The sequence below is a fragment of the Macaca fascicularis genome, chromosome 5 (assembly GCF_037993035.2).
Source record: "Macaca fascicularis isolate 582-1 chromosome 5, T2T-MFA8v1.1".
NCBI lineage: Eukaryota > Metazoa > Chordata > Mammalia > Primates > Cercopithecidae > Macaca > Macaca fascicularis.
This window is the reverse complement of record NC_088379.1, coordinates 169,796,707-169,822,414: the sequence shown is the minus strand read 5'-3', so window position 1 is coordinate 169,822,414 and position 25,708 is coordinate 169,796,707. Positions and strand designations below refer to the sequence as shown.

The window sequence follows — 25,708 nt, the reverse complement described above, 5'->3', positions numbered from 1 at the left end:
AAACCTGAAAGAAGGGATCAGCCTTTACAATTCTCTTTGGTCCACTACCCTCCATCTGGTCTACTCACTGACTCACCCCTGGGATCCAAATTGGGGTGACACCGTTACTACTGATCCCCTTAACCATCTTGATCAAGCTCTGTAAAAAGTCTTTTCCTTTGTGTTCTGAAAAATGTTAGAAATTACAAATAACTTTTTTTTTTTTTTTGGAGACAGAGTTTCGCTCTCATTGCACAGGCTGGAGTGCAATGGCGTGATCTCGACTCACCACAACCTCTTCCTCCCAGGTTCAAGCAATTCTCCTGCCTCAGCCTCCTGCGTAGCTGGGATTACAGGCACCCGACACCACGCCCAGCTAATTTTTGTATTTTTAGTAGAGACGGGTTTCTCCATGTTGGTCAGGCTAGTCTTGAACTCCTTACCTCAGGTGATCCACCAGCCTCAGCCTCCCAAAGTGCTGGGATTACAGGTGTGAGCCATCATGCCTGGCCACAAAAAACTTTTAATAGAAAAATAATTAGGCCAGGTGCAGTGGTGGCGGGCGCCTATAATCCCAGCTACTTGGGAGGCTGAGGCACCAGAATCGTGTGAACCTGGGAGGTAGAGGTTGCAGTGAGCTGAAAGCATGTCACTGCACTCCTGCTGGGGCAACAGAGTGAGACTCTATCTCCAAGAAAAATACTTAAAAGAATAGCAACCCATAAAAATTGTTAAGTTTAAAGAACACAGATTTGGCACCCCTCTGGTCTCATTCACCTCCCAGTGAATAAAAGATAGCTGTATATCAAGGACCTGTTCTGGTATGTAAACAAGCATACGTGCCACTGGTTATTGAGTTTTGGTAGATTTTGAGAGAATCTTTGCCCTTGCTCTGATAATCTTGAATGACGTAAAAGATCTGCAGTGGTAAGGGATGTATCGAGACTGTTCAGTCTTAAATGCCTCAATTAATATGAACAAACACTGGAAACACAGACAGGTATCAGGACCATTTCTACCATACTATACTCAACACTGAACACTTCTTATACAAAGTAAGGACAGCCAGACATTCAAATCACTGAGTGTTTTATTGAACAATTAAGAAATGTATAACCATTTCATTACTTTACAATGGTAAAACCGATTTGTGACTTTTTCTGTGAATATGCGAATTTGTACTTGAAAGAGTTTAGACTTGTATTGAATGAGGTGTCTCTTGACAATCAAGTGGTTTTTTTTTTCAGTACAAAATATACAAACAAGTACGTGTTTTAAACATAAATATAAACATAACTGAGACTAGCTTATGTTTCTACTCAAATGCACTTGCGGAAAGTACCATTCATCTGAAAAGACACTTTTAATAAGCTTTGAAAGGAAGACAAATTCCACAGTATTGTCAGATTTTCTATTTAAAATTACATATATATTAACCCCAACCTTTCATTTTAGCAAAATAAGGGTTAATGGTTTATGGTTTCTTCTACTTTATAATGTTTACAAAGTAAAACTTCTACTCCAGATATGAACTTTTGGCCCAGCATGGTGGCACGTGCCTGTAAACCCAACATTGTGGGAGGCCGAGGAGGCGGATCCCTTGAGCTCACCAGCCTGAGTTTGAGACCAACCTGGGCAACATGGCGATACCCCATCTCTACAAAACATACAAAAATTAGCCAGGTGTGGCCGTAAATGCCTGTAGTCCCAGGTACTCGGGAGGCTAAGGCGGAAGGATCGCTTGAGCCAGGGAGGTGGAGGTTGAGCCTAGATCATGACACTGCACTTTAGCCTGGGTGATAGAGCCAGATCTCATCTCAAAAAAAAAAAAAAAAAAAAAGAAAGAAAGAAAAAAGATATAAACTTGTAAATTTCTTATCTGGAATTAACATAAAGTAAGAAAAATTCTGTGGCATTAAGCTAACAATCCTTCAATAAATACAAATTAAGAACATCTTAGCATCTGAGGAACAACTAGTTATCAACACAACTCAAATTTAGACCGGATAGTTTCTTTTTTGAGTAATCATATCCCTAAATTCCTTCTGATTTTTTATTTCCATGTCTCAGCATCTCGGGATGAACAACACCAAGACAAAGCCTAATAGGATGTTGAGCACTCATCTTTTAGATACAGATATCACCCTGAGTAGGACTTCATTGGCATAACTGTATTTTAGATGTCAACTTTAAGTAAGACTTTTTAAGAAATTATCTATACAAAATAATAGAGGACGTAACAAAATTTCAAAGGAAATCAAACACTGAGTTCTTATAATTACATGATGAGAAAGGTTAAAAAATGAATGGTTCCAGCCTGAGTTCAAGACCAACCTGGGCAACAGGGTGAAACCTCATCTCTACAAAAAATACAAGAATTAGCTGGGTGTGGTGGCACACACCTATAATCCCAGCCTATAATTGGGAGGTTAAGGGACGAGAATCACTTGAACTTGGTAGGTGGAGGTTGCAGTGAGTCAAAAGCGTGCCATTTCACTCCAGCCTGGGCAACAGAGCAAGACTCTGTCTCAAAACAAAAACAAAAACAAAAACAATGGTTTCATTTGAACATAAAATGAACTACAATTAGGATTTCAAATGGACAACATTACTCATGAAATCAAGAAATCATACTTTCATAAACCTTAAAGCCTATCATAAAATTGGCAGCAATTAATAGCTTTTCTTAGTCTTTATCTATAATCAAAGAACCAATTATTTTCTCCCTTTTGTGCGAAGCCAAATGGTCACTGCAGTTGATTTCAGGTTGAGCAGTTTTTAGAAAATCACTCAAACATATACTTTTGGAGAATTATAGGAATATGAAAGCAACATTTTAAATTATTGCACCTTTTACCGTGAGAGAGTTGTAAGACACTAAAAGGTATTTTTCTTTTTAACCCATAAGAGAATAATAATGTGCAGGAAAAGATGAGATATTTTTGTTATGTAGGCAAACAATTTGGGCTTCAGATTGGAATCCTTTTGAATTTATGTTACTTTCCCTCTAAAGAGAAGCCAAGAAGAATAAAATCCTCTGAAGCTAATAAACCATCCCAGGTGCTTTCAAATGATCCTTTTTTTGTGTAGGAACTTCTAAGCAATCACACTGTTGGCATCATGAAGTTCTTTTGGGTGGCTGGATGTCTTTTCTTCACTCCTCTTCTTCTTCTGATAGATCCAGTAAAGTTAGCTAGAGAGATCTATATCTGAGAGGCAAAGGAAAAAGAAATACATCAAAGAAATACTATCCAGCACACCAATAAACACATGCTTCATTTTTTTTTTAATAATGAGTTATGGAAGTTTACCAGTGTTTTTCAGTGCTGAAAGCATCTTTATATATTCTTACTTTTCAACAGAAATGCAGCACCTGTGTGTCTTTAAAAGGTTGAATTTAAATTTTTATTTTATCTTATTAATTTTTTGAGACAGTCTCACTCTGTTGCCCAGGCTGGAGTGCAGTGGTATAGTCTCGGCTCACTGCAACCTCTGCCTCTCAAGTTCAAGTGATTCTCATGCCTCAGCCTCTTGAGTAACTGGGATTACAGGTGTGCACCACTGGTGTCAATGTTTCCCTAGGTAGGTTCTTTTTGGCCCCCTCCCGAAGACGTGAAGGCTGCTTCTTGCTTCATTTCTGGAAGTTTCCACCTCCTTCATATTTCACTTTCACTTCACATCTCACAGTCATAGTGGGGTGCTAACTATGACTAATTTAGCAATACAAATATGCAGATGCCTCTTCTGGAATCATCTCTCTCAACTCAGATTGCCTAAATTTGAACATAAAAATGAAATGGGGCCAGGCATGATGGCTCATACCTACTGGTGAGGCTGAGGTGAGAGAAAGGCTTCAGCACAGAAGTTTAAAACCAGCCTGGAAAACATAGCAAGAGCTCATCTAGAAAAAATATGTATGTGTGGCTGGGCGTGGTGGCTCACGCCTATAATCCTAGCACTTTGGGAAGCCGAGGCAGGTGGATTGCTTAAGCCCAGGAGTCTGAGACCAGCCTGGCCAACATGGTGAAACCCAGTCTCTACCAAAAACACAAAATTTAGCCGGGCATGGTGGTGCATACTTATATTCCCAGCTACTCAGGAGGCTGAGGCACGAGAATTGCTTGAAGCTGGAAGAAAGAGGTGGCAGTGACCCCAGATTATGCCACTGTACTCCAGCCTGGGCAAGAGAGCCTGTCTCAAAAAAAAAAAAAAAAAAAAAAAAGAAAGAAAGAAAGAAAAAAGAAAATAATATGTATATGTGTGTGTGTTTTGTAAAAAACAGATGAAAATGAGATGGATTTTTTTTGCTTATCAAACTTACAATATATACATATTTGTTACCCAGGTTGAAGCACAGTGGCACGATCTTGGCTCTCCACAACCTTCACTTTCTGGGTTCAAGTGATTCTCCTGCCTCAGCCTCTTGAGTAGCTGGGATTACAGGCGTGCGCCAAGACACCTGGCTAATTTTTTTGTATTTGTAGTAGAGACAAATACTCTACCATGTTGGCCAGGCTAGTCTTGAACTCCTGATCTCAAGTGATCCGTCTGCCTCGGCCTCCCAAAGTCCTGAGATTATAGGTGTGAGCCACCTCTCCCAGCTGAAAAATTGTTAAATAAATTAAAATGTTATACTGCACAATATTCTTAATTTTTCTTTCCTTTTTTTTTTTTTTTGTGACCAAACAACAAACCCAAGAAAATACTCATTTAATGCAGAGGAAGCAGTAGAGGAGGAAGAGAGTAACAAAAAAAGACATGAGACGTATAGAAAAGAAAAAGTAAAATTGCATAAGTAAGTTCGACCATATACATAATAAAATTAAACATGAACTTACTAAATAATCCATTCAAAAGGCAGATTGTGTCAGACTGGGTAAAAAAACAAACAAAAAACATGATCTAACCATATGTTCTTTGCAAAGACATATTTCTGATTCAAAGCCAAAAACAGATTGAAAGTCAAAGGATGGAAAAAGAGATATCATGCAAGCAGCAAGTGTAAGAGAGAGCTGAAGTGAATATACTAATAATAATGTCATATTTTAAAAAATTAAGACAAAGCCGGGCACGGTGGCTCATGCCTGTAATCCCAGCACTTTGGGAGGCCGAGGTGGGTGGATCATAAGGTCAGGAGTTCTAGACCAGCCTGGCCAACACGGTGAAACCCCATCTCTACTAAAAATACAAAAATTAGCCGGGCGTGGTGGCGGGCTCCTGTAATCCCAGCTACTCAGGAGGCTGAGGCAGGAGAATCGGTTGAACCTGGGAGGCGGAGGTTGCAGTGAGCCAAGATCGTGCCACTGCACTCCAGCCTGGGCGACAGAGCAAGAATCCGCCTCAAAAAAAAAAAAAAAAGAAAAAAAAAAGACAAAAATTGTTACTAGAGACAAAGAAGGACATTTATAATGCTAAAAGGGTCAATTGAGGAAGATAGAACAGTTAAGAAGATAAATATACTTAAAAACAGAGCCCTAAAATACATGAAGCGAAATCTGGCAGAATTGAAAGGAGAAATAGATGATTCAACAATGGAATCAAATTAGAAATCAATAACAAAAGAAATCTGAGAAATTCTCAAATATATGGAAATTAACAACAGACTCCTAAACAACCAGTAACTCAAAGAAGACTCACAAGGGAAATAAGAGACTATTTTGAGATGAATGACAATGAATACTTAGGGAATACAGCTAAAGTAGCACTTGGAGAGAAATTTATACCTATAAACATCTATAGTAAAAGAGAAGAAAGATCCCAATTGAATACCTAACATTTCACTTAAGACCCTAAAAATGGAAGAGCAAACAAAACCTAAATCAGGCAGAAGCAAGGAAATAATGATGATTATGGCAGAAACGAATGAACTGGAGAATGGAAAAACCATAGCAAAAATCAACAAAATGAAAGTTGTTTCTTTGGAAATAGCAACCAAATTGATGAACCTTATTTAGACTGACCAAGAATAAAAAAGACTCAAAATACTACTCTGAAATGAAAGAGAGAACATCACTACTAACCTTACAGGAACAAAAAATAACTATAAGAAAATAATATAAACAACTGTGTGACAACAAATTTGATAACTTAGATAAGATAGACAAATTCCTAGAAAGAGACAAATTCCTAGAAAGACACAAATTACCAAAACTGACTCAAAAAGAAATAAAAATCTTAAATAGATCTATAACAAGAAAAAAGATCGAATTAGCAATTAAGAAACTTTCCAAAAAGAACCACATGGCTTCACTGGTGAATCCTATAAATCAATTAAAGAATAATTAGTATCATTTTTTCCCAAACTCTTCCAAAATTCAGAAGAGGAGAAAACACTTCCCAAGTCATTTTATGGTTACCCTGATACCAAAATCGGAAAAAGACATCATAAGAAAAGTACAGAACAATATCTCTTATGAATGTAGCTGTAAAAATTCTCAACAAAATACTAACAATCTAAATTCAGCAACATATGAAGAACGTTGTGATTTAGTGGGATTTACCTCAGAAGTACAAAGTTAATTTAACATCCAAAAATCATTTAATGTGATGCATAATATTAATAGAATAAGAGACAAAACATATAACACATGATAATATATATACATATATATGTGTGTGTGAATATATATTTGGTTTTCTGTATTTTTTTTTCTTTTTTTTCTTTTGAGACAGGGTCACACTCCATTGCTCAGGCTAGAATGCAGTGGTTTGATCACAGCTCACTCAGTCTCAACTTTCTGGACCTGGGATCAGGCAATTCTTTCACTTCAGCTTCCTGAGTAGTTGGGACTGTAGGTGCATACCACCACACCTTCTTGGCTAATTCTTTGCATTTTTTGCAGAGATGGGGTTTTGCTGTGTTGCCCAGGCTGGCCTCAAACTCCCTGGCTCAAGCAATCTGCCCCCCTCAGCCTCCCAAAGTGTTGGGATTACAGGCGTGAGCCACCACACCTGGTTACACATGATAATTTAGATACAGAAAAAGAAGTTGACCAAAACAAACATCCTCCCTTCATAATAACAACATTCAGCAATCTTGCAATAGAAAAAAATTTCTCAATCCGATAAAGGTCATCTACAAAGACCCATAGCTAACGTAATACTTAATGGATGAAAGACTAAATCTGGGACCAAGAATAAGACAAACATGTTTGCTTGAACTACTTTGGAGGTTCTCATCAGGGCACTTAGGCAAGAAAAGAAAAAAGACACCCAAATTAGAAAGGAAGAAGAAACTACCTCAATTTGCAGGTGATCTTGTACGTGAGCTTGTACACAGCAAATCCTAAGGAACCTACTGAAAAACCTATGAGAATGAATCAATAATTTTATTAAGATTTCAGGATGTAAGATCAATAAAAAATCAATTGTATTCCTATGCATTAGCAATGGACAATTCAGAAATGAAATTAAGAAAATTCCATTTGCAATAGCATCAAAAGAATAAAACACTTAGGAATAAATTTAACAAAGGAAGTACGAAACTTGTACTCTGAATACTACAAAAGCAATTAAAATAGACCTGAACAAAGAGAAATACATTCCATTTCATGGATCGGAAGACTTAATTTTGTCAAGATGGCAATACTTGCTACATTGATCTATAAATTTAAAACTATCCCTATCCAAATACCAGATGGCTCTTTGCAGAAATTGACAAAGTAGATGTAAATCTTTGTGACCTTCGATTAATTAAAAAAAAAATACATAATAGCTAAAGAACAAGCTACCAAAGAAAACATAGACTAATTTGACGTCAATAAAATTAAAAACTTTCTTGCTCCAAGGACAACACCAAAAAAAGACATCCACAGAATGGAAGAAAATATTTGCCCATCATATTTCAGATAAGGGCTTTGTATTCAGAATATATACATATATGTGTATCTTACAGCTCAACAATATAAAGACAAATAATCCAACTGAAAAATGGGCAAAGGATTTGAATAGCCATTTCCCCAAAGAGACACAAATATCCAATAAGCACGTGAAAAGATACTCAACATTTCGGTCATTATGGAAATGCAAATCAAAACCACAGTAAGATGTCACTTCACACCCTCTAGGATAGCTATAACAACAAGTGTTTGCAAGTATGTGGAGAAATTAGAACCCACATATACTGCTGGTGGGAATGTGAAATGATGCCACTCCCATGAAAAACAGCTTGGCAGTTCCTCAATGAGTTACACATGGAATAACCATATGACCCAACAATTCCTCTCTTTTAATTCCCAGAGAACCAAAAACATATGTTCCAACAAAAACTTATATACTAATGTTCACAGCAGAATGATTCATATTAGCCAAATAGCGGGAATAACCCAAATGTTCATCAATAGTTGACAGGACAAACAAACTGTGATTTTTCCATATTATGGAATTGTATTCAGTCATAAATTGGAGTGGAGTACTGATACATGCTACTACATGGATGGGCCCTGAAAACATTAAGTAAAAAAAGCTAATTACAAAGACCATGTATCACAGGAATTCATTTATATGGAATATCTAGAATAGGGAAATCTGTAGAGACAGAAAGTAGATTAGTGGTTGTTCAGGACTGAACAACTGGGGAGAAACGGGGAGTGCCTGCTAATGGGTATGGGGTTTCTTTATGGGATGATGAAAATGTTCTAAAATTGATCATGGTGATGGTTGCACAACTTAGGAATATAGTAAAAGCCATTAAATTGTACACCTTAAATGGGTGAATTGTCTGGTGTATAAATGATATCTGAAAAAAAATTAAACATACATATCCTCATAATTCCACTTCTAGGAATATTTTGTAAGAAAATAAGTGTACATATGTTCAAATATGTATGCATGCCTGTTCACTGCAACAGTGTTCAAAATAGCATAAATAAATACTACAAAACGTAAATATTTGTCAATAAAGTCAAGATAAATAAATTAAGGCTATCCATACAGTGAAATGCAATCATCCCTCAGTGTCCCTGGGAACTGGTTCTAGGACTTCCCTTGGATACCAAAATCCATGGATGCTGAAGTCCCTTATATAAAATGGTGTAGTATTTGCATGTAAATTACATCCAGCCTTCCGTATACTTTAAATTGTTTCCAGATACTTATAATACCTAATACAATATAAATGGTATGGAAATAGTTGTTATACTGTATTGTTTAGGGAATAATGACAAGGAAAAAAGTTTGAACATGTTCAGTACAGATACTACCATTCTGGTTTTTTCCAAATATTTTCAATATGCCATTGGCTGATTTAATGAAAAACCCATGGATATGGAGGGCTGACTGGACTACAGTGTCATTCAAAATGACATTCTTAATACCTAGGTGACGGGTTGATAGGTGCAGCAAACCACCATGGCACACGTTTATCTATGTAACAAACCTGTGCGTTCTACACATGTATTCTGAAACTTAAAGTAAAAGAAAAATAACTTACTGTTTTCATATGTACAAATAAATACATCTAAGTAAAAGACAAATCAGTAAATGGATTTCATATGTTTAAATAATGTGTATATATGTCATATTTATACACATATAAAAGTAAATTAGATTTAATGTCATTTAGATGCTAAGTAAAAGACGAAGCTGTAAATGGTTTTCAAATGTGTTTAAATAATGTGTATATATGTCATATTTATGCACATAATTTTTGTATATATAAAAATGTTGCTATTAGAAAAAAATGTGAAGACAACTAGTATAAAATTGAACTAAACTCCAGCACAATTTTGACATAAATGAAATGTGATACCTAAAGAACTCCAAGCCCCCACATACCCCCCACCCTCACCCCCACTCCCACCCCACCCTCACCAAGGTTACTTTGGCCAGTGTAATAAAAGAAGTTATTGGGAGGCTGAGGCAGGAGAATCGCTTGAACCTGGGAAGCAGAGGTTGCAGTGAGCCGAGATTACGCCATTGCACTCCAGCCTGGGCAACAAGAGGGAAACTCCGTCTTGAAAAAAAAAAGTTATATATGGTACACACACACCCACACATACATACACACTCAAGCGAAGTGACATTTAATCAAAATTTTCACTGAGTAGGAAAAAGGTGAAGAGTAGGAAAAAAGCATGTCTAGGCAGAAGAAAACAATGTGTAAAAGCCCTGAAGTGCTAAGGAACATGACATATTTGACAAACTCACAGAGAAGCGCCTTTGTGGTTGACATTCAGAGTTTTATTTCAATTGTAAGAGTAATGAGAAATCACTAAAGGACCTTAAGCAGTATAGAAGCCATAATACAAAGAATGGATAGAAGAGAAGCAATAGTGGAGGTGTGAAGGTTGCTGCAAGGTAAACAGTAGTTGAGCTTATGTGACGTGAACTGGTGACAAATTGGGAACTGGGAGACTGAATGTGTACAAGTGTACAATGGCCAGATCCTATATTAATGCTTTGACCCACAGACTGCAGCAATCAGCCCAGGAAGCCGAATCACAACCTCTGCAGCAGCTGATCCCAGATGGTCAAGATTTGGTCAAGAACTACTAGTGTCCTTTCTATCCCTCCTCCCCTGATTCTAACTTAGGACTAACTGAAGAAACCACATATACTCCCCAAATTAAATAGGTTATCCTGCTTCTAGATAGCCTGCCTTCAGCTTTCCCAGGCCAACCATCTCCAGTCACATCACACCTAAAGCCTTCCCTGTTTCTCACAATGAAGCTTTCCAGATTCTCTGCCTGTCTTGGTCCCCTGCCAAACTCAAGTGATGCTGGCTGACTCCCTTGCTATGTAAACTCTGAATAAATAGCCCTGGCTTGATCTCATTTGAGTGGTTGTCTTCTATTTTTCTTTTTTCCCTCAGGAGTATGATAATTAAGTGTAAAGCAGTAATTGGGGCTAAAGGAATGGATGAAACAGAGCAGGAGAGAGAAGAGATACATTTTATTACACCTTGAAGGGTACAACAACCTGCTTAGGGGAAGAGGGTCAGCTGAGGATTTAGTGGAAATAAGTATGGTGCCCTGGAATTGAAGGGAAGGGACTTTTGCAGGCCAAGTAGCCAGCTGCTAAATTCTGCTGTGAAATCAGGAAGAAGACTAAAATTTGTCAATTAATTTAGAAAGACCAGACTGGGCGCAGTGGCTCAAACCTGTAATCCCAGTACTTTGGGAGGCCGAGGCAGATGGATCACCTGAGGTCAGGAGTTCAAGACCAGCCTGGCCAACATAGTGAAACCCTGTCTCTACTAAAAATACAAAAACTAGCTGGGTGTGGTGGCGCATGCCTGTGATCCCAGCTACTCAGGAGGCTGAGGCAGGAGAATCACTTGAACCCAGGAGGCAGAGGTTGTGGTGAGCTGAGATAGAATCATTGCAATCCAGCCTGGGCGACAAAAGCGAAACTCCATCTCAAAAAAAAAAAAAATTAGTAAGATAAGGATAATTCTAAAGGAGATGTAAGACAGATTAAAGTGGATTTAGATGTGAATGCAAAATAATGAATCGGGGACAATGAGTACAGAAAAATCATGAGTATTGACAGAGGGGTGTGTGGATGTGTATATGTGTGTCTTGTTTGTTTTAATATATAGGCTTATCACCATTTAAACTTTCAATTTGACATGATGATCCAGAGAAGTAAAGGTGTAAGTGGCAGCTTGAAATTCCTAAGAAATCTTAGGGAGAGAATGGGACCCACAGCACATATGAAGGACTGGCCATGCCTTCCGTGATACCAAGAAGGAAGAGGAAGATGGGGGTGGGTAAGGGGGGGAATGGATTAGATGGGATTTATGCTAAAAAGAAATTTTAGATTCCTGAACAACATGGTAGAGAGCAGCTAGTTTAGCTAACTATGGAAAGAATTGTTACACATTTTGTAAAGAGAAATCAGTTTTTGAAATGAAGAAAACTGGCCGGGCGTGGTGGCTCACGCCTTTAATCCCAGCATTTTAGGAGGCCGAGGTGGGCAGATCACCTGAGGTCAAGAGTTCGAGACCCGCCTGGCCAACATGGTGAAATCCCATCTCTACTAAAAATACAAAAAAATTAGACGGGCGTGGTGGTATGCACCTGTAATCCCAGCTACTTGGGAGGCCGAGCCAGAATTGCTTGAAACTGGGAGGCAGAGGTTGCAGTGAGCCGAGATCGTGCCACTGTACTACACTCCAGCCTAGGCAACAAGAGTGAAACTCTGTCTCAAAAGAAAAGAAAAGAAAACTTTGAAACTCTAGAACATTGTATACATACTTTGTTCAGACGAATATACAATTATCTTAATAAATGTTTATAATATAAACTTCACTATATTTATGTATTTGATATATAAATGTATAAGTAAATATATTTATCATTAAGGCACCATAATCTTTTTTTTTTTTTTAAGGCGGAGTCTCACTCTGTCTCTCAGGCTGGAGTGCAGTGGTGTGATCACAGCTCACTGCAGCCTCAACCGCTCGGCTCAAGCAATCCTCCCACCTCAGCCTCCTGAGTAGCTGGAACTACAGATATGCACCACCATGCCAGCTAATGTATTTTTTGTAGAGACAGTGTCTTGCAATGTTGCTCAGTCTGTTCTCAAACTCCTGGTCTTAAAAGATCCTCCCACCTCAGACTCCCAAAGTGCTGGGTTTACAAGTGTGAGCCACTGTGGCCGGCTGGCATCATAATCTTTACAGAAAAGTTTTATCTCATCAGTAAATTAGGGACATTAGGGATTTCCTCCAAGCATGACCTTTGGACACTGGGCTGTGATTAATTTAGAAAAGAGTAATTTTCTGTATTTCATTTAGCTTTATGCAATACGTCCTGCAGATATTTCAGCCCTCACAGGAATGTCCCATATTTAAGGCAGTTCTTGGGCCATTCATATTAAGCAAAGGTTTGTACCTTAAGCTTTAGGGGCTACATCTTGTCTTCAAGGAGCTCATATTTCAATACTGACAAAAATCTAAAGAAACAAAGTCGAATGTGATAAATGGCTTTAAAAGCTTACTGCTAAAAGTGCTATGACTGTTAGGAGGATTGAAGATTATTTTAAACTAACTGAATTCAGGTGGGCCTCATGAGGAAAATGGGATTTATGAGAACTCTCAAGGAGGCAGAGAGTTTGGACTTGATGAGAGAAGGAATTCCTAGAAGAGGAAATATCTCCACCACAGAGATAGAAAATCATAGTTCCATCCTAGAAATATTAGAAAATAAATCTGAAAATGTGTGTATGTGTCTATTGAGAACAAGTATTAAATTTATTATATTAAATTAAAAGATAATAAGTAAAAGCTTCATTTCATTTCATCTTTCTTTTTTGCTTTTCTTTTTTTTTGAGACATGGTCTCGCTCTGTCACCCAGGCTGGAGTGCAATGGCGTGATCTTGGCTCACTGCAACCTTTGCCTCCTGGGTTCAAGTGATTCTCCTGCCTCAGCTTCCTGAGCAGCTGGGATTACAGGTGCCTGCCACAACATCTGGCTAATTTTTGTATTTTCAGTAGAGATGGCATTTCACCGTGTTGGTCAGGCTGGTCTCGAACTCCCAACCTCAAGCCATCTGCCCGCCTTGACCTCCCAAAGTGCTGGGATTATAGGCGTGAGCCACCACTCCCAGCCTATTTTACTTCTTTTAGCAACATTATGAGGCTGGGCATGATGGATCACGCCTGTAACCCTAGCACTTTGGGAGGCTGAGGCAGGCATATCACTTGAAGTCAGGAGTTCGAGACCAGTCTGGCCAACATGGTGAAAACCTGTCTCTACTAAAACTACACAAATTAGTTGGGTGTGGTGGCACAAACCTGTAATGCCAGCTACTTGGGAGGCTGAGTCAGGAGAATTGCTTGAGCCCAAAAGGCAGAGGCTGCAGTGAACTGAGATTGCACCACTGCCCTCTAGCCTGGGCGACAGAGCAAGACTCCATCTCAAAAACAAAACAAAACAAAGCAAACAAACAAACAAACAAACAAAAACACTTATGAAGTACCTGCTGTATTGCAGGCACTTTTTTTGGCGGAAGATACAAAGATAAGTAAAACCTACCCTCGGGCTTCAGGGAATTGACAGCATGCAGAGGGAAGAGGGGAGGACTGCAGTCTGTTAACACTTTCTAATGCCAGGCGTTAAGGATTTTAACAGAAGTATGTAAATAGTGCTCTGAGAGCAAAAGTGGGCATATCTCTTGTAATTAGTAGGGGTATTAAAATCAGAGAAGGTTTCCTAAAGGATGAATGATACTGAGAGCAAAAGTGAAAAAATTTTCCTTTTAGGTAAAAGCATAGCTTGAAGAACAGCTAAGAGGTGAAGAATGGACCGATTTTAAAGTAATAATAAGTCTAACTACTATTTATTTAGCACTTACTATGCGCCAAGTATTGTTATCATAGGGTAAGGGCCATAACACGTTGCGTCTTATAGATCTGGAAGTGGAGGGAAGCTCAGAGAGAATAAATGACTTACCAACAATGATCACAGAGAGTGAGCTATGTGGCCAGAGCTTGAATCCAGTTGGTCCAAACACAGTCTTAACTCTTATGCCCTCTGGGGCAGGCAAGGGGGAAAGAATCAGGAAACAGATGAAACTGGAAAGGCATATGTTGTAAGGTGTTGTTTGTCAAATTATTGTTATTATTTTGTGTTCCATTTGACCTACAGCGGGATAACTGAGATCAGGACTGAAACACATTCACTGGATTAAGAAGGAGGAAGTCATAATGAACCTTCCCCAGAAAGAAAAAGGGGAGAATGTGTTGAAAATAGTTGGGAGGAAAGAAACAGCTGTCTTTTCCAAAAATGTGGCTTTGAAGAGATGAAGAGAACATGGGTTGGTCACTTGAGAGCACTATGGAGTCAATGGTGGAACTCTTTTCTTTCTTTCCTTCTCTTCCTCCCTCTTTTTCTTTCTTCTCTCCCTCTCTGTTTCTTTCTTCTCTCCTTCTTTCTTTCTCTTCCCCTTCCTTCCTCCCTCCCTCCCTTTCTCTCTCTCTTTCTCTTTCTTTTCTTTTCTCTTTCTCTCTTTCTTTCCCTGTTTCTCTTTCCTTTTTTCTTCCCTTCTCTTTCTTCTCTCCTTCTCTCTTTGTTTCTTCTTCTCTCCTTTCTTTTCTCCTTTCTTTCTTTCTCTCTTTCTTTCCCTGTTTCTCTCTTTCTTTCCTTTTTTCTTCCCTTCTCTCTCTTCTCTTCCTCTCTGTCTTCTTTCTTTCTTTGTTTCATTTCTTCTCTTTCTCTTTCTGTCTTTGTCTCTTTCATCTGTCTTTTTTTTTTTTTTAAAGATAAAATAGATCAGTGTTGACATATTGAACATTCTGGGGGAGCAAGGGAGTATAATTGCTAGATCAAGGTACTTGAGGTTAGGGAGATTACCCATATCCAAGAGAGGTATCTTTTATTGAAAGACTAGGGTCCACATACAGTGGCTCATGCCTATAATCCCAGCACTTTGGGAGGCCAAGGTCGGAGGATTGCTTGAACCCAGAAGGTCAAGACCAGACTGGCAACAAAGTTAGACCCTGTCTCTACAAAAAATCTTAAAATTAGCCAAGCATGGTGTCATACACCTGTACTTTCACATACTTGGAAGGCTGAGGCAGGAGGATAAACTGAGCCCAAGACTTTGAGGCTACAATGAACTATGATCACACCACGGCACCCAGCCTGGGTGACAGAATGAGATCCTGTCTCAAAAAAAAAAAAAAAAAAAAAAAAGACTAGGAAGGGAACACAAAAGAAGCATTGTAGATGTAGATGTCTGTAGCTTCAGGGTAAGGTTGGATTTCCAGGCTTAATGACCTCCTATTTCACCATGAAGAGGAGTTATCTTTTGCTGTGAGTTGAAAGAGGAGATTAAGAAGTGTAAAGAAACTAGAGGTTATTAGTTTGAAATAATAGTTGAATAGGAATATGAAGTGTGGAAGAGTTCTTCCCAGAAAACTCAGCTAAAGTTGGAGATGAAGTGCTCCACGAAGGTAGAGATTCTATGCTGAAAGCAGAGTTGGGTTTCAGTTAAACTCAAGAGGTGGAGAGAATGGAGTGAGAAGGATGAAGATGCTAGGATAATTGCAGGAAGAGTTGGGAAGCAGGGCAGGTTTGGTTAAGGGGTTCAGATGCCCATGACTGAAAGGGGGTAAGAATAAGGCAGAAAATAGGAAACTAGAAGCAAAGTTTGAATAGCAAGTGAGGGTGACAAGAGAGTGTTAGCTGGACTCAATTAAAAATAATGTATTAAAAGATACTTTTTCCAAAAATCTTTTCATAGTCATTACCTCTGGAACATGAAAATGGGCAATAGGGTAGGATGGGGAACTTGTACTTTTGACTTTACATTCTATGCTGTTAGAAATATATTCTACACCATGAACATGTGTTACAATTGTTATTAAAAAGCTAGCTAGACCGGGCGCGGTGGCTCACGCCTGTAATCCCAGCACTTTGGGAGACCGAGACGGGCAGATCACCTGAGGTCAGGAGTTCGAGACCAATCTGACCAACATGGAGAAACTCTATCTCTACTAAAAATACAAAATTAGCCGGGTATGGTGGTGCATGCCTGTAATCCCAGCTACTCGGGAGGCTGAGGCAGGAGAATCATTTGAACCCGGAAGGTGGAGGCTGTGGTGAGCCAAGATGGCACTATCGCACTCCAGCCTGGGCAACGAGAATGAAAACTCCGTCTCAAAAAATAAAAATTAAAAAAAAAAAAAAGTGAGTAGAGTATATATTGATGGGGTATGTAGTTATCTAAAGTACATATTAATTAAGTAATTTTTTAGAGATAGGGTCTAGACTGGAGTGCACAATCATAGCTCACTGCAGCCTCAAACTCCTGGGCTCAAATGATCCTCCCTGGAGGCCTCAGCTCCCCAAACAGCTAGGACTAGAGGGACACGCCACCATGCCGTGCTAATTTTTTTTTTTTTTTTTGGTAGAGACAAGATTTAATCATGTTGTCCAGACTGGTCTTGAACTTCTGCACTCAAGCAATCCACCTATCTCCGCCTCCCAAAGTGCTAAGATTATAGGCATGAGCCACTGGACCTGGCCTTAGAGTACATACTTATAGATAAAAGCATTGATGTGGTGAGATTTTACTATTGGAAGGGAGAAGTCATTCCAGTCTTAAGTCGCGACCTCATTTTCCACTCTAGGGCCCTCACATTAACCTGTAGACTTGCATTTCCTGACACCCCTTCTCTTGCTCTCCTTCACTCTAAATCACTTAGGACTGAAGGTGATGCCAAAATGTTTTTAAGAAAAAAATCAAGGAAATGAACTGCATACAGCATGGATTTTTCTGCGTAATTAATTCAGTTGCGTAGGCTGGGATCATTGAGGATGACCCTAGGAGGTGGAAAAATTGAATGAGTAAAGATAATATGACATTCCTATTAAATGAGCTAAAGGTCTGAACACTCTAATAAAGGGTTCATCTGGAAAACTTTCAAAGTCAATTGTTTACCTTACCTATCCTTTTACGAAGTCTTACTTGATCCTAACTGATCAAATAACCACATGTGATTTTATCTAAAGCATCCAAAAAATTAGAGGGGGAGAAATGAAATGGGTGTTTTGCCTTAGAGTCCACTACCTAGGTTTACAGTACATTGACCCAGTTACCAAAGTGCCTTTGTTGCAAAACATATAAAAAATGGGAAAGTATTTAGGACAGTGAGAATTATGTTATCAGATCTGAAGGTAGCACTTGTTATTATAGTGCTGGTTGAGCAAGGTCTTGAAAAATCATCTAATGTTTATCTTACATTAACTCTTACAGTAGATTCCAACAGGTGACTTTTAAGCATTCTTCAAAGAACTGTAGCTGGAATGTAGAACTAGTCTAAAACTGAGAAAATGGATGCTGTAACCCAAGCAGTTTTATAAGTTATCAGTCAACTTTTGTAAAGGGTTGCTATTATTAAGTAGTTTGCAAAGCTTTAATTACATTTCCTTTTGGTTTACAAACTTGATTTATAAGTCAAAATTTCCCTCAACTTTAAAAATTCAAATTTCACTACTCATGCTTACTTGTAACACTGGTTTTTATGGTATGTGATTTGAGGATAATCTGTGGTTATCTAAAGACTTGTGTTTATATTTTGAAAGGTGTCTTTCTTTGTATATGCAGGAATTCTCTTGCTATTGTGAAATGTGTCCTCTCCTCTTTGTTATTTATGAAGGAGTGCTGGAAAAATCTGGGGTGTCTCTATTCCTCTTAAGCACAGATTTTTACCATTGTTTTATACATGACACTGAAATGCCCTGCTGGAAACATTATCAACACACACCAAAGGATATTTTAACACAGAAAATCTTTTTAAAGCATGTTTCAATCACCATTAATTGGCTTCTCAGTAAACCTCCTACTGTATCTTCCTGGATTCCTCCACCAAAGCTATTTTTTGTATTTTGATAACAAAGATTAATTTGTTACAGATATAGGCATAGAGAACTTGACATTTTTTGTCTCAGTCCTTTTGATAAATGTTTCTTACTAAATTGCTCCTCCTTCATTTAATTTTCTACTACAGGGCTTTCCCTGGCTTTGAAAAGCATGCATTAAACAATAGACATAGCAACTGTTCTTTCCACTGAATGAATGGAACCATAAAAGCTACTCTACAGGCCAACTGAATAAGCTAATTTAGCCATTGCCTGTGTATGTTAACCAGATGAGGGATATTTCTGTGACATTTTTAAAGGAAGATATATCTTTAATGAATTAATGAGCTTGAAATACTTACAATGGAATGCCAAACTGTGTATTTTTTAGTATGAAGTAACTTAAACTTGGACAGTGTTTGAAGTTAGCTGATTCAAGCAGTATTACCGGTAATCGTGGTGGTGTAAAAGTATTTAGCAAGTGTAAAAACAAGAAAAGGGAGGTGCAAAACTCTACCAGAATTTATCCTTAAGATGTGACTATGAAGGTCACTACTATTGGTGAGACTGGAAAGCTGCCATTTCATTAGTGTTAAGTTTACTTTATCTATTAAAGGAAATATTTTCGGAAAAAAATAAACCCTGAGGGCTGGGTGTGGTGGCTCACATCTGAAATCCCAGCACTTTGGAAGGCCAAGGCAGGTGGATCACTTGAGGCTAGGAGTTCGAGACCAGCCTGCGCAACATGGGGAACCCTCATCTCTACAAAAAATACAAAAATTACCCAAGAGTGGTGGCACACACCTGTAGTCCCAGCTACTTGGGGGGCTGAGGTGGGAGGATCACTTGAGCCCGGGAGGTTGGGTCTGCAACGAGCTGAGATCACATCATTGCACTCCAGCCTGGGTGACAGAGCAAGACCCTGGGGGAGAGGGGAGAGTGGAGAGGAGACAGGAGTTGAGGGAGGGGGAGGAGAGGAGGAGAGGAGGAAAGGAGAAGAGGAAAAGAAAACCCTGAAGTATTGATGGTAGTTCATTGATGGTATGATGTTGGGTGAATATGTCCAAATGCTTTCATACACACTGGGCTTAATAGGGGAATCGGCTTATTCTGCATAACATCCACAATAATATTAGCCCCCATAGAGCTGTTACTCAGATTCAACAGTTATCAAGATTTTCCTACATTGTCCTCGTCTGTCTAATTTTCTTCCTTAGCTATTAAAGTAATTCTCAAAAGTCATGTCATTCATTTCACTCTTTCATTTATTGGTATGCATCTCTAAAGTCTTGACATCGCCATAAGCCATTATCACATGTTACAAACTGTGAAGAAACATTCTCTGGTATATCTAATTTGGAACATCGCCTAAGTGTAGCAAAACTATTTTTGGTCAGAAATACCTCAGGGGAAGGGTACTCGTGAATGCAGAGGTATACATCTCCTCTGAAGGCAATTGTGTTTGCGCAATTTTCTTCTCATGGTCAAATTAACTGAAGGAAAAAGAGAGAAACATTAAGAGCATTTTTCAGAGGCTTAATTGTTGTTTAATCTAGACAATTCAAACATATTTTGGAGCCAAACTAGACTGTGGTTATTTGCAATTTGTTCAAATGTGATTATAAAATTAAAAATCAATGTGATGCATATACAAAAGGGGTGTTCCTAACAGTTAATGTTAATAGCAAGATCTTCTTTTACTCTTATTTATTTTTCTATTAACATCGTTAAGCAATATAGCAACATCTTAAGAGTAATATCCTCCTCCTTTTACATGATTTTTTCCTAAATACTCCTAGATCTTTTTTTATGTAGTAAATTAATCACAGATATTTTGTAAGAACATTGCCCAAGCTACTCTGTATTTCCGAAAAGTATAAATGGTTTGAATACTGACTGCCATAAACAATGAGAAGGGATCAAGCTGCTTTCTCAGAGTTGCTGACTTGGAACTTTTTCTTATTTATGTAAAAGAACAGATCGGGGACATCATTTGAAATAAACTCACAGTGATCAAACTTCTAATTCACTAAAAAGCAAAGTCTGAATTTTTAACAAGTAATGCATCACTTTCTTTTCTAACTGAAGAAGTATATTATCAAGTGAATAATCTAACATATTTGGATGTAAATATTACCATCTTTTTATTTAAAGTTGGGTTTGTGGTTTTCCTGAGTCAGAAAACTTTAACTTTCTAATTTTTTTTCCTGTTCTTTTCTTCCTTTTTTCCTTCCCTCTTTTCTCTCTCTCTTTCTTTCTTTCTTTTTAACTTACCAGTTCTTTGAAATCTTAGCTATTTCAAAGAAAGGTTTTGAAGTAAATGTACATTAGAATACTTTTGTGTACTAAATTTCTGTTAGTTAAGTACAATACAGTTGATATCATCTTTGAAAATGTGTCAAGTAAATTAATATTATGTATCTTTACCATACATATTTTTGATGCTTTTTAGCTCTATAAGCATAATAATAATAAAAACTGCACTTGTTTTAAGTGACATTCCTAGTTACATAATTAGAAATAACAGCTATTGAAATTTTAAAATTTCATCTGCATTTTGTTGCATTATGCTTTTTGTATGTTAATTCAGTCCCTACTCCGGGCAGCAACATACTTTTTAAATAAACTGCTTTGGAGTTTGCATTTTACCTAAAAATCTATAGATTTATTTACCTTTATAATGAATAGACGAACATTTCTGTTTCATTTTACTTGTAAAGACAACATCATCTGCAATAGCTTAGAGATCTATTTTCTTTGCATTTAGAAAAAATAGTGGTAAAATACTTATCATTTCGAAGTTTGGCTGTTAATATTGAAATAATACACCAGGCCGGGCGCGGTGGCTCACGCCTGTAATCCCAGCACTTTGGGAGGCCGAGGCGGGCGGATCACAAGGTCAGGAGATCGAGACCACGGTGAAACCCCGTCTCTACTAAAAATACAAAAAATTAGCCGGGCGCGGTTGTGGGCGCCTGTAGTCCCAGCTACTCGGGAGGCTGAGGCAGGAGAATGGCGTGAACCCGGGAGGCGGAGCTTGCAGGGAGCCGAGATCGCGCCACTGCACTCCAGCCTGGGCGACAGAGCGAGACTCCGTCTCAAAAAAAAAAAAAAAAAAAAAAAAAAAAAAAAAAAAGAAATAATACACCCAACAGGATAGACAGCATACTTTCAAAATCCTACACATTTATCCCCAATACTACTAACTGCAAGCACAAAGTGGTTTTCAGATAAACACAATCACGCTCAGAGACCCAGGGATGCAAAGAGGCAAAACAAGTTACTTGTACAAATACATCAAAGACCTACCTGGTCTGTGTCCGCTGATAAGGAGAAGACTCATAATAAAAATACAAAATGCAAAAAGGAATTGCTGAAATTTCATTTTCCTACCGCACAGAAGTGGAGCAATGACTCTCAATGTAAACCGAACGATCTGTAAGTAGTCTGTGCAATATCCGTGTGGCTGTCTTCACATTCTAATGCCAAACCTCAGAGAACTGCCAGCTGTGTTTTGCAGGAAGGTTAATGATCACATCAGACAAGGTTGCCGGTGCTCGGTGCTGTGGTCAGAGCCTCCCTCAGCCTCAAACCCCTCCTCCATTCCTCTTCTCCTTTCCCCTCGGCCACTCCCCTTTATTTCCATAAGCAAATATCGGTGAAATAAACCATTCAAGCATGCTCTAACTTTAGTGGTAGTGTACTCTGAAAGCTCCAAGAAGAGAATGACTTAAATCCAATCTGGATATGAAGAAATACGTAAAACAAGACGTGACACTGCCTCCTCCCCTTACCATTTACATCTGTTTAAACTTTACCCATATTGGTCCCACGTGCAGAAACCAGTGGAAATGACAGGAAGTCTCTCTTTTGTCTTCTTCGGAAGGAATTCTGAAGCTCTAACATAAGAGTCCCAAACGCTTTGTGGCAGAACATGTGCTGAAATGCTTTATCTTTACCAAACTTACTACAAAGTGGTGCCTGTTTACACTAACTCTCCAAATTGCCTCATTCATGTGGGTTTGTATCAGTAAAGATTTTGGGAATTTAGAATGTTTTGAAATAAATCTGCAAAACACTTACATTTATATGAATATTTTGTAAAGTGCAATTTTAAAGGTAACAGAGATTATTTTCATCTGCAAGTGTCCGGATTTTAAAAAAGGAAGTTAAGGCAAGCCACAAACTCATGAAATCTGTGTTTGGTTAAAAATTTATATGTGGTGGAATACCAGGCTAACATACCACAGTCACAGAAATTGGAGATGGAGAAAAAAAGCCTTAGTTCATCTCCCAATGAATTCAGAAAACACAAAAACAGTCTAGCCTTGTCTTTTGCACACATGCACCAAGATCTCTTTTTGTTTCAAGAGCTCCCTTATATGTCAGATATAGCTGTTATAAATGGAAATGACTATACTTATGTAAGTATAATAAATTCCATTTATAACAGTTATATCGAACATATTTTAGGTAAAATGCAAAATGCCAAAAGAATAGTGTAGATATGCCCTGAAACACAAGGACAGCCAAAGTACTAACTCTAAAGCATGTGTAATTTGTTTTGAACTGTTAGGAATTTTGTTGTATTTGGCTTCTTTCCACTTGGGTAGTTGATACATAACCTTGGGCTTCCTGAGGTTTGCATTTAATGTACAATTTATCTTGATTTTATAAGTCAATCTGTAAATTTCCCTGCCTGTCTAGTTAGGCATGGAGTTTATAGTAGGTAATGGCATACAAAAATTCTTAAAATCTCTTTATTGAAGTCTTGAGAATATATTGACCTGTTTGGGAACTAGAAGCATAGTGTTAAAGTGTCCTACTTTACCATGCTGTACATCGTTTCATAAAATCAATGGAATATAATAGAGTTTGAACTCATGATATAAAACTGACTTATGAATGGCAAAGAGTTTATTCAGATTTTTAAATCCCTCCCCCTTTCCCGCCCCAGTCTTCTTAGTACAGCACTCAGGAAAACAGCATGCTAACAAAGTTGAATGTTAAATCAATAAGAGATCAATATAGATTTTGGCACTATATTTTCAGGCCAACTTTCAAGTCTATTCAAAGGTGTAGTAGTGAATCTTCTTTATAGATAAGATAGAGACCGACCACAGACAGCAAATATTGACTAACATTTTTATATTTCATTACCAGGTGATCAACAATGAATTCCTAGAATGTCAGTAATATACACCGGGGCTGTGGAAGATACAAATCTCCACTGATCAGGACAGAGCACACTGTTATACTTAAGTCATGTAACCACATAGAACATCATTTTTCTCACTAAAAAAATAGATACGATAAAATACCTGGATTTCTACCTGAAAGAGTGATTATGTATTAAACTCATAAAAATTTAGACATGATTTATTTACATGTTTTAAAATTATTCTTTCCAAAAAACAAAGAAAAAGATGTTGCTTAACTAGTTGACTTTTGGAGTATAGTAATAACATGATTATACAGTCAATGGGCAAACTGAAATGTTAGACATGGAGGTGTAATGAAAAGTGATCCAGCATTTCTGTGGAATGTGAGTCAACAATAGCAATAAATCATTCATCTTAGTACTGAATAACTAGGTGTGGAGAAATATTGGTAGGAAAATGTCAGAACAATGCAACTGGCTCTGCAAACAGCACTTTTAGCCTGCAAGTATAAGAGAACAAGGAATCTTCTTTGTTTACATGAACACAAACCTAGACTTCCACCCTACAGACAGCTTTTGTGAGGGAGGCAAGCACTGTGCCCAGGGCCAAATCCTATGTTAAGTGTGTTGCATATGTTACTTCGCATAATCCTCCCAAAAAACACTCTGAAGTATCATGCCTCCCTGTTTACTAGATGAGAAAACTGACATCTGAAGAGGTGTAGCCTCAAAGGGCTAGATGACTGGAAGAGGAATAGATGGGATCCAAATTCCATAATCTCAGCCCTCAAACATTTTGCTATCCTCCCGTTTAAGGCCCAAATCCTGGTTCTTATTTAAAAAAAAAAAAAAAAAAAAAAAAAAGCTATTGAAGCTATTATAAAACAAAAGATAAGTTAACAATATATTTCTTGTACAAGGTTGAATATTGTGCCCCGTAAAATTTATGTCCATCTGGAACCCAAAATGTGGCCTTATTTTGAAATAGGGTCATTGCAAATGTAATCAGTTAAGACTGAAGTCATACTGGAGTAGGGTGGGTCCGAAATCCAATATGGCAGCTGTCCTTATAGGAAAAGGAAGAGACAGAGACACAGAGGGAATGGTGGGGAGGAGCTCTGTGATGATAGAGGCAAAGATGAGAGTTATGCTGCCATGAGCCAAGGAACCAATGCCAAGGATAGCCAGCAACCACCAGAAGTTAGGGGAGAGGCATGGAACAAAATCATCCTCTGAGTTTCCAAAAATCAACACTACTGACACTTTGATTTTGGACTTCTAGCCTCCTGAATTTGAAAGAACAAATTTATGTTGTTTTAAGCCACTCAATTTGTGGCTCTCTAACAGCCCTAGAAAATCAACACATTTCTGTATCTACATATATTCTATAAGGATATAAATATTCTCTATATAATACAATAAAAATACATTTATTTTATAGTAGTATACTATATATGCCAGCTATTTAACAAATGTTATTTTGTTTACACATCATAATTTTATGATGTAAGCTCTGTCTCCATTTTACAGAAAAGGCAGCAAACTCAGAGGATTAAGTGATTTGACCCAAATAAAATCGCTTATAGCAAAGTCAATATGAGGCCCGTGTCTTTCAGTCCTGGGCCTGTTATCCCTTTGATTTGGATCTTGTGCCCCAACTTTTCCTAGGAGATCCTTCCCAATTGATCTCATCTTTGCCACTTGCATCTTCAGTCTTTCCTTCTTTACTGCATCCCACTCTCCCTGTAAAAATACTCTTTCCAACCTAAAATTTCTCTCCCGTTGCCCATTATCATTCATTCAGCTAGATGTCTGAAATAGAGTCCAAGCATTAAACTAACCTTCCTTCCCCCCTTCCTCCCTTCCTCCTTTCTCCCTTTCTTCCCTTTTTCCTTCCTGGCCAGGCTGGTCTCGAACTCCTGACCTCAGGTGATCCACCTGCCTTGACCTCCCAAAGTGCTAGGATTACAGGCATGAGCCATCATGTCCGGCCTAAACTTTCAAATATGACTTTTTCTGTGGACACTTCACTGCAGCCAAATTAGATTACTCTCTGCTCACCTTTTTCTCTTTTCTTGTTTTGTCATGCTTTGTGTTTCTTTTCTTTTTTCTTTTTATTTTTTTGAGATGGAGTCTGGCTCTGTCACCCAGGCTGGAGTGCAGGGGAACAATTTTGGCTCACTGTAACCTCTGCCTCCTTGGTTAAAGCATTCTCCTGCCTCAGCCTCCCGAGTAGCTGGGATTACAGGCATGTGCCAC

General features: G+C 38.2%; 2 protein-coding genes across 4 annotated transcripts in view; one reads left to right on the top strand and one right to left on the bottom strand.

The window, feature by feature from the left end:
• Positions 1-10,749, top strand: part of LOC102126915 (tripartite motif-containing protein 60) — a 98,679-nt gene extending 87,930 nt beyond the window's left edge. Inside the window, exon 9 of the mRNA XM_065545663.2 lies at positions 10,389-10,749. The gene's annotated coding sequence lies outside the window, so the exon portion shown is untranslated. The remainder of the gene's footprint in view (positions 1-10,388) is intronic.
• Positions 1,052-22,015, bottom strand: APELA (apelin receptor early endogenous ligand). 3 transcript variants are annotated; one of them, XR_010587062.2, is made up of 4 exons: positions 21,598-22,015; positions 19,692-19,781; positions 7,219-7,285; positions 1,052-3,188 (listed from the first exon to the last, which is right to left on the bottom strand). XR_010587062.2 is itself a non-coding variant. In XM_015451002.4 (3 exons), the coding sequence occupies exons 1-2, from the start codon at positions 21,671-21,673 to the stop codon at positions 19,693-19,695; spliced, it is 165 nt and encodes a 54-aa protein (XP_015306488.1). In that variant the 5' UTR covers positions 21,674-22,015; the 3' UTR covers positions 1,052-3,188; position 19,692. The 3 variants fall into 3 exon arrangements, 1 of the variants encoding a protein (XP_015306488.1); XR_010587061.2 differs by lacking the exon at positions 7,219-7,285 and adding an exon at positions 4,482-4,580; XM_015451002.4 differs by lacking the exon at positions 7,219-7,285.
• Between the last annotated feature and the right edge of the window lie 3,693 nt (positions 22,016-25,708).

Coding starts and splice junctions, on each gene's coding strand:
- APELA (XM_015451002.4), bottom strand. CDS start 21,673: ATGAAATTTCAGCAATTCCTTTTTGCATTTTGTATTTTTATTATGAGT. Junction 19,782..21,597: donor TATCAGCGGACACAGACCAG/GTAGGTCTTTGA, acceptor TTTTTCCTTCAG/TTAATTTGACCATGAGAAGA.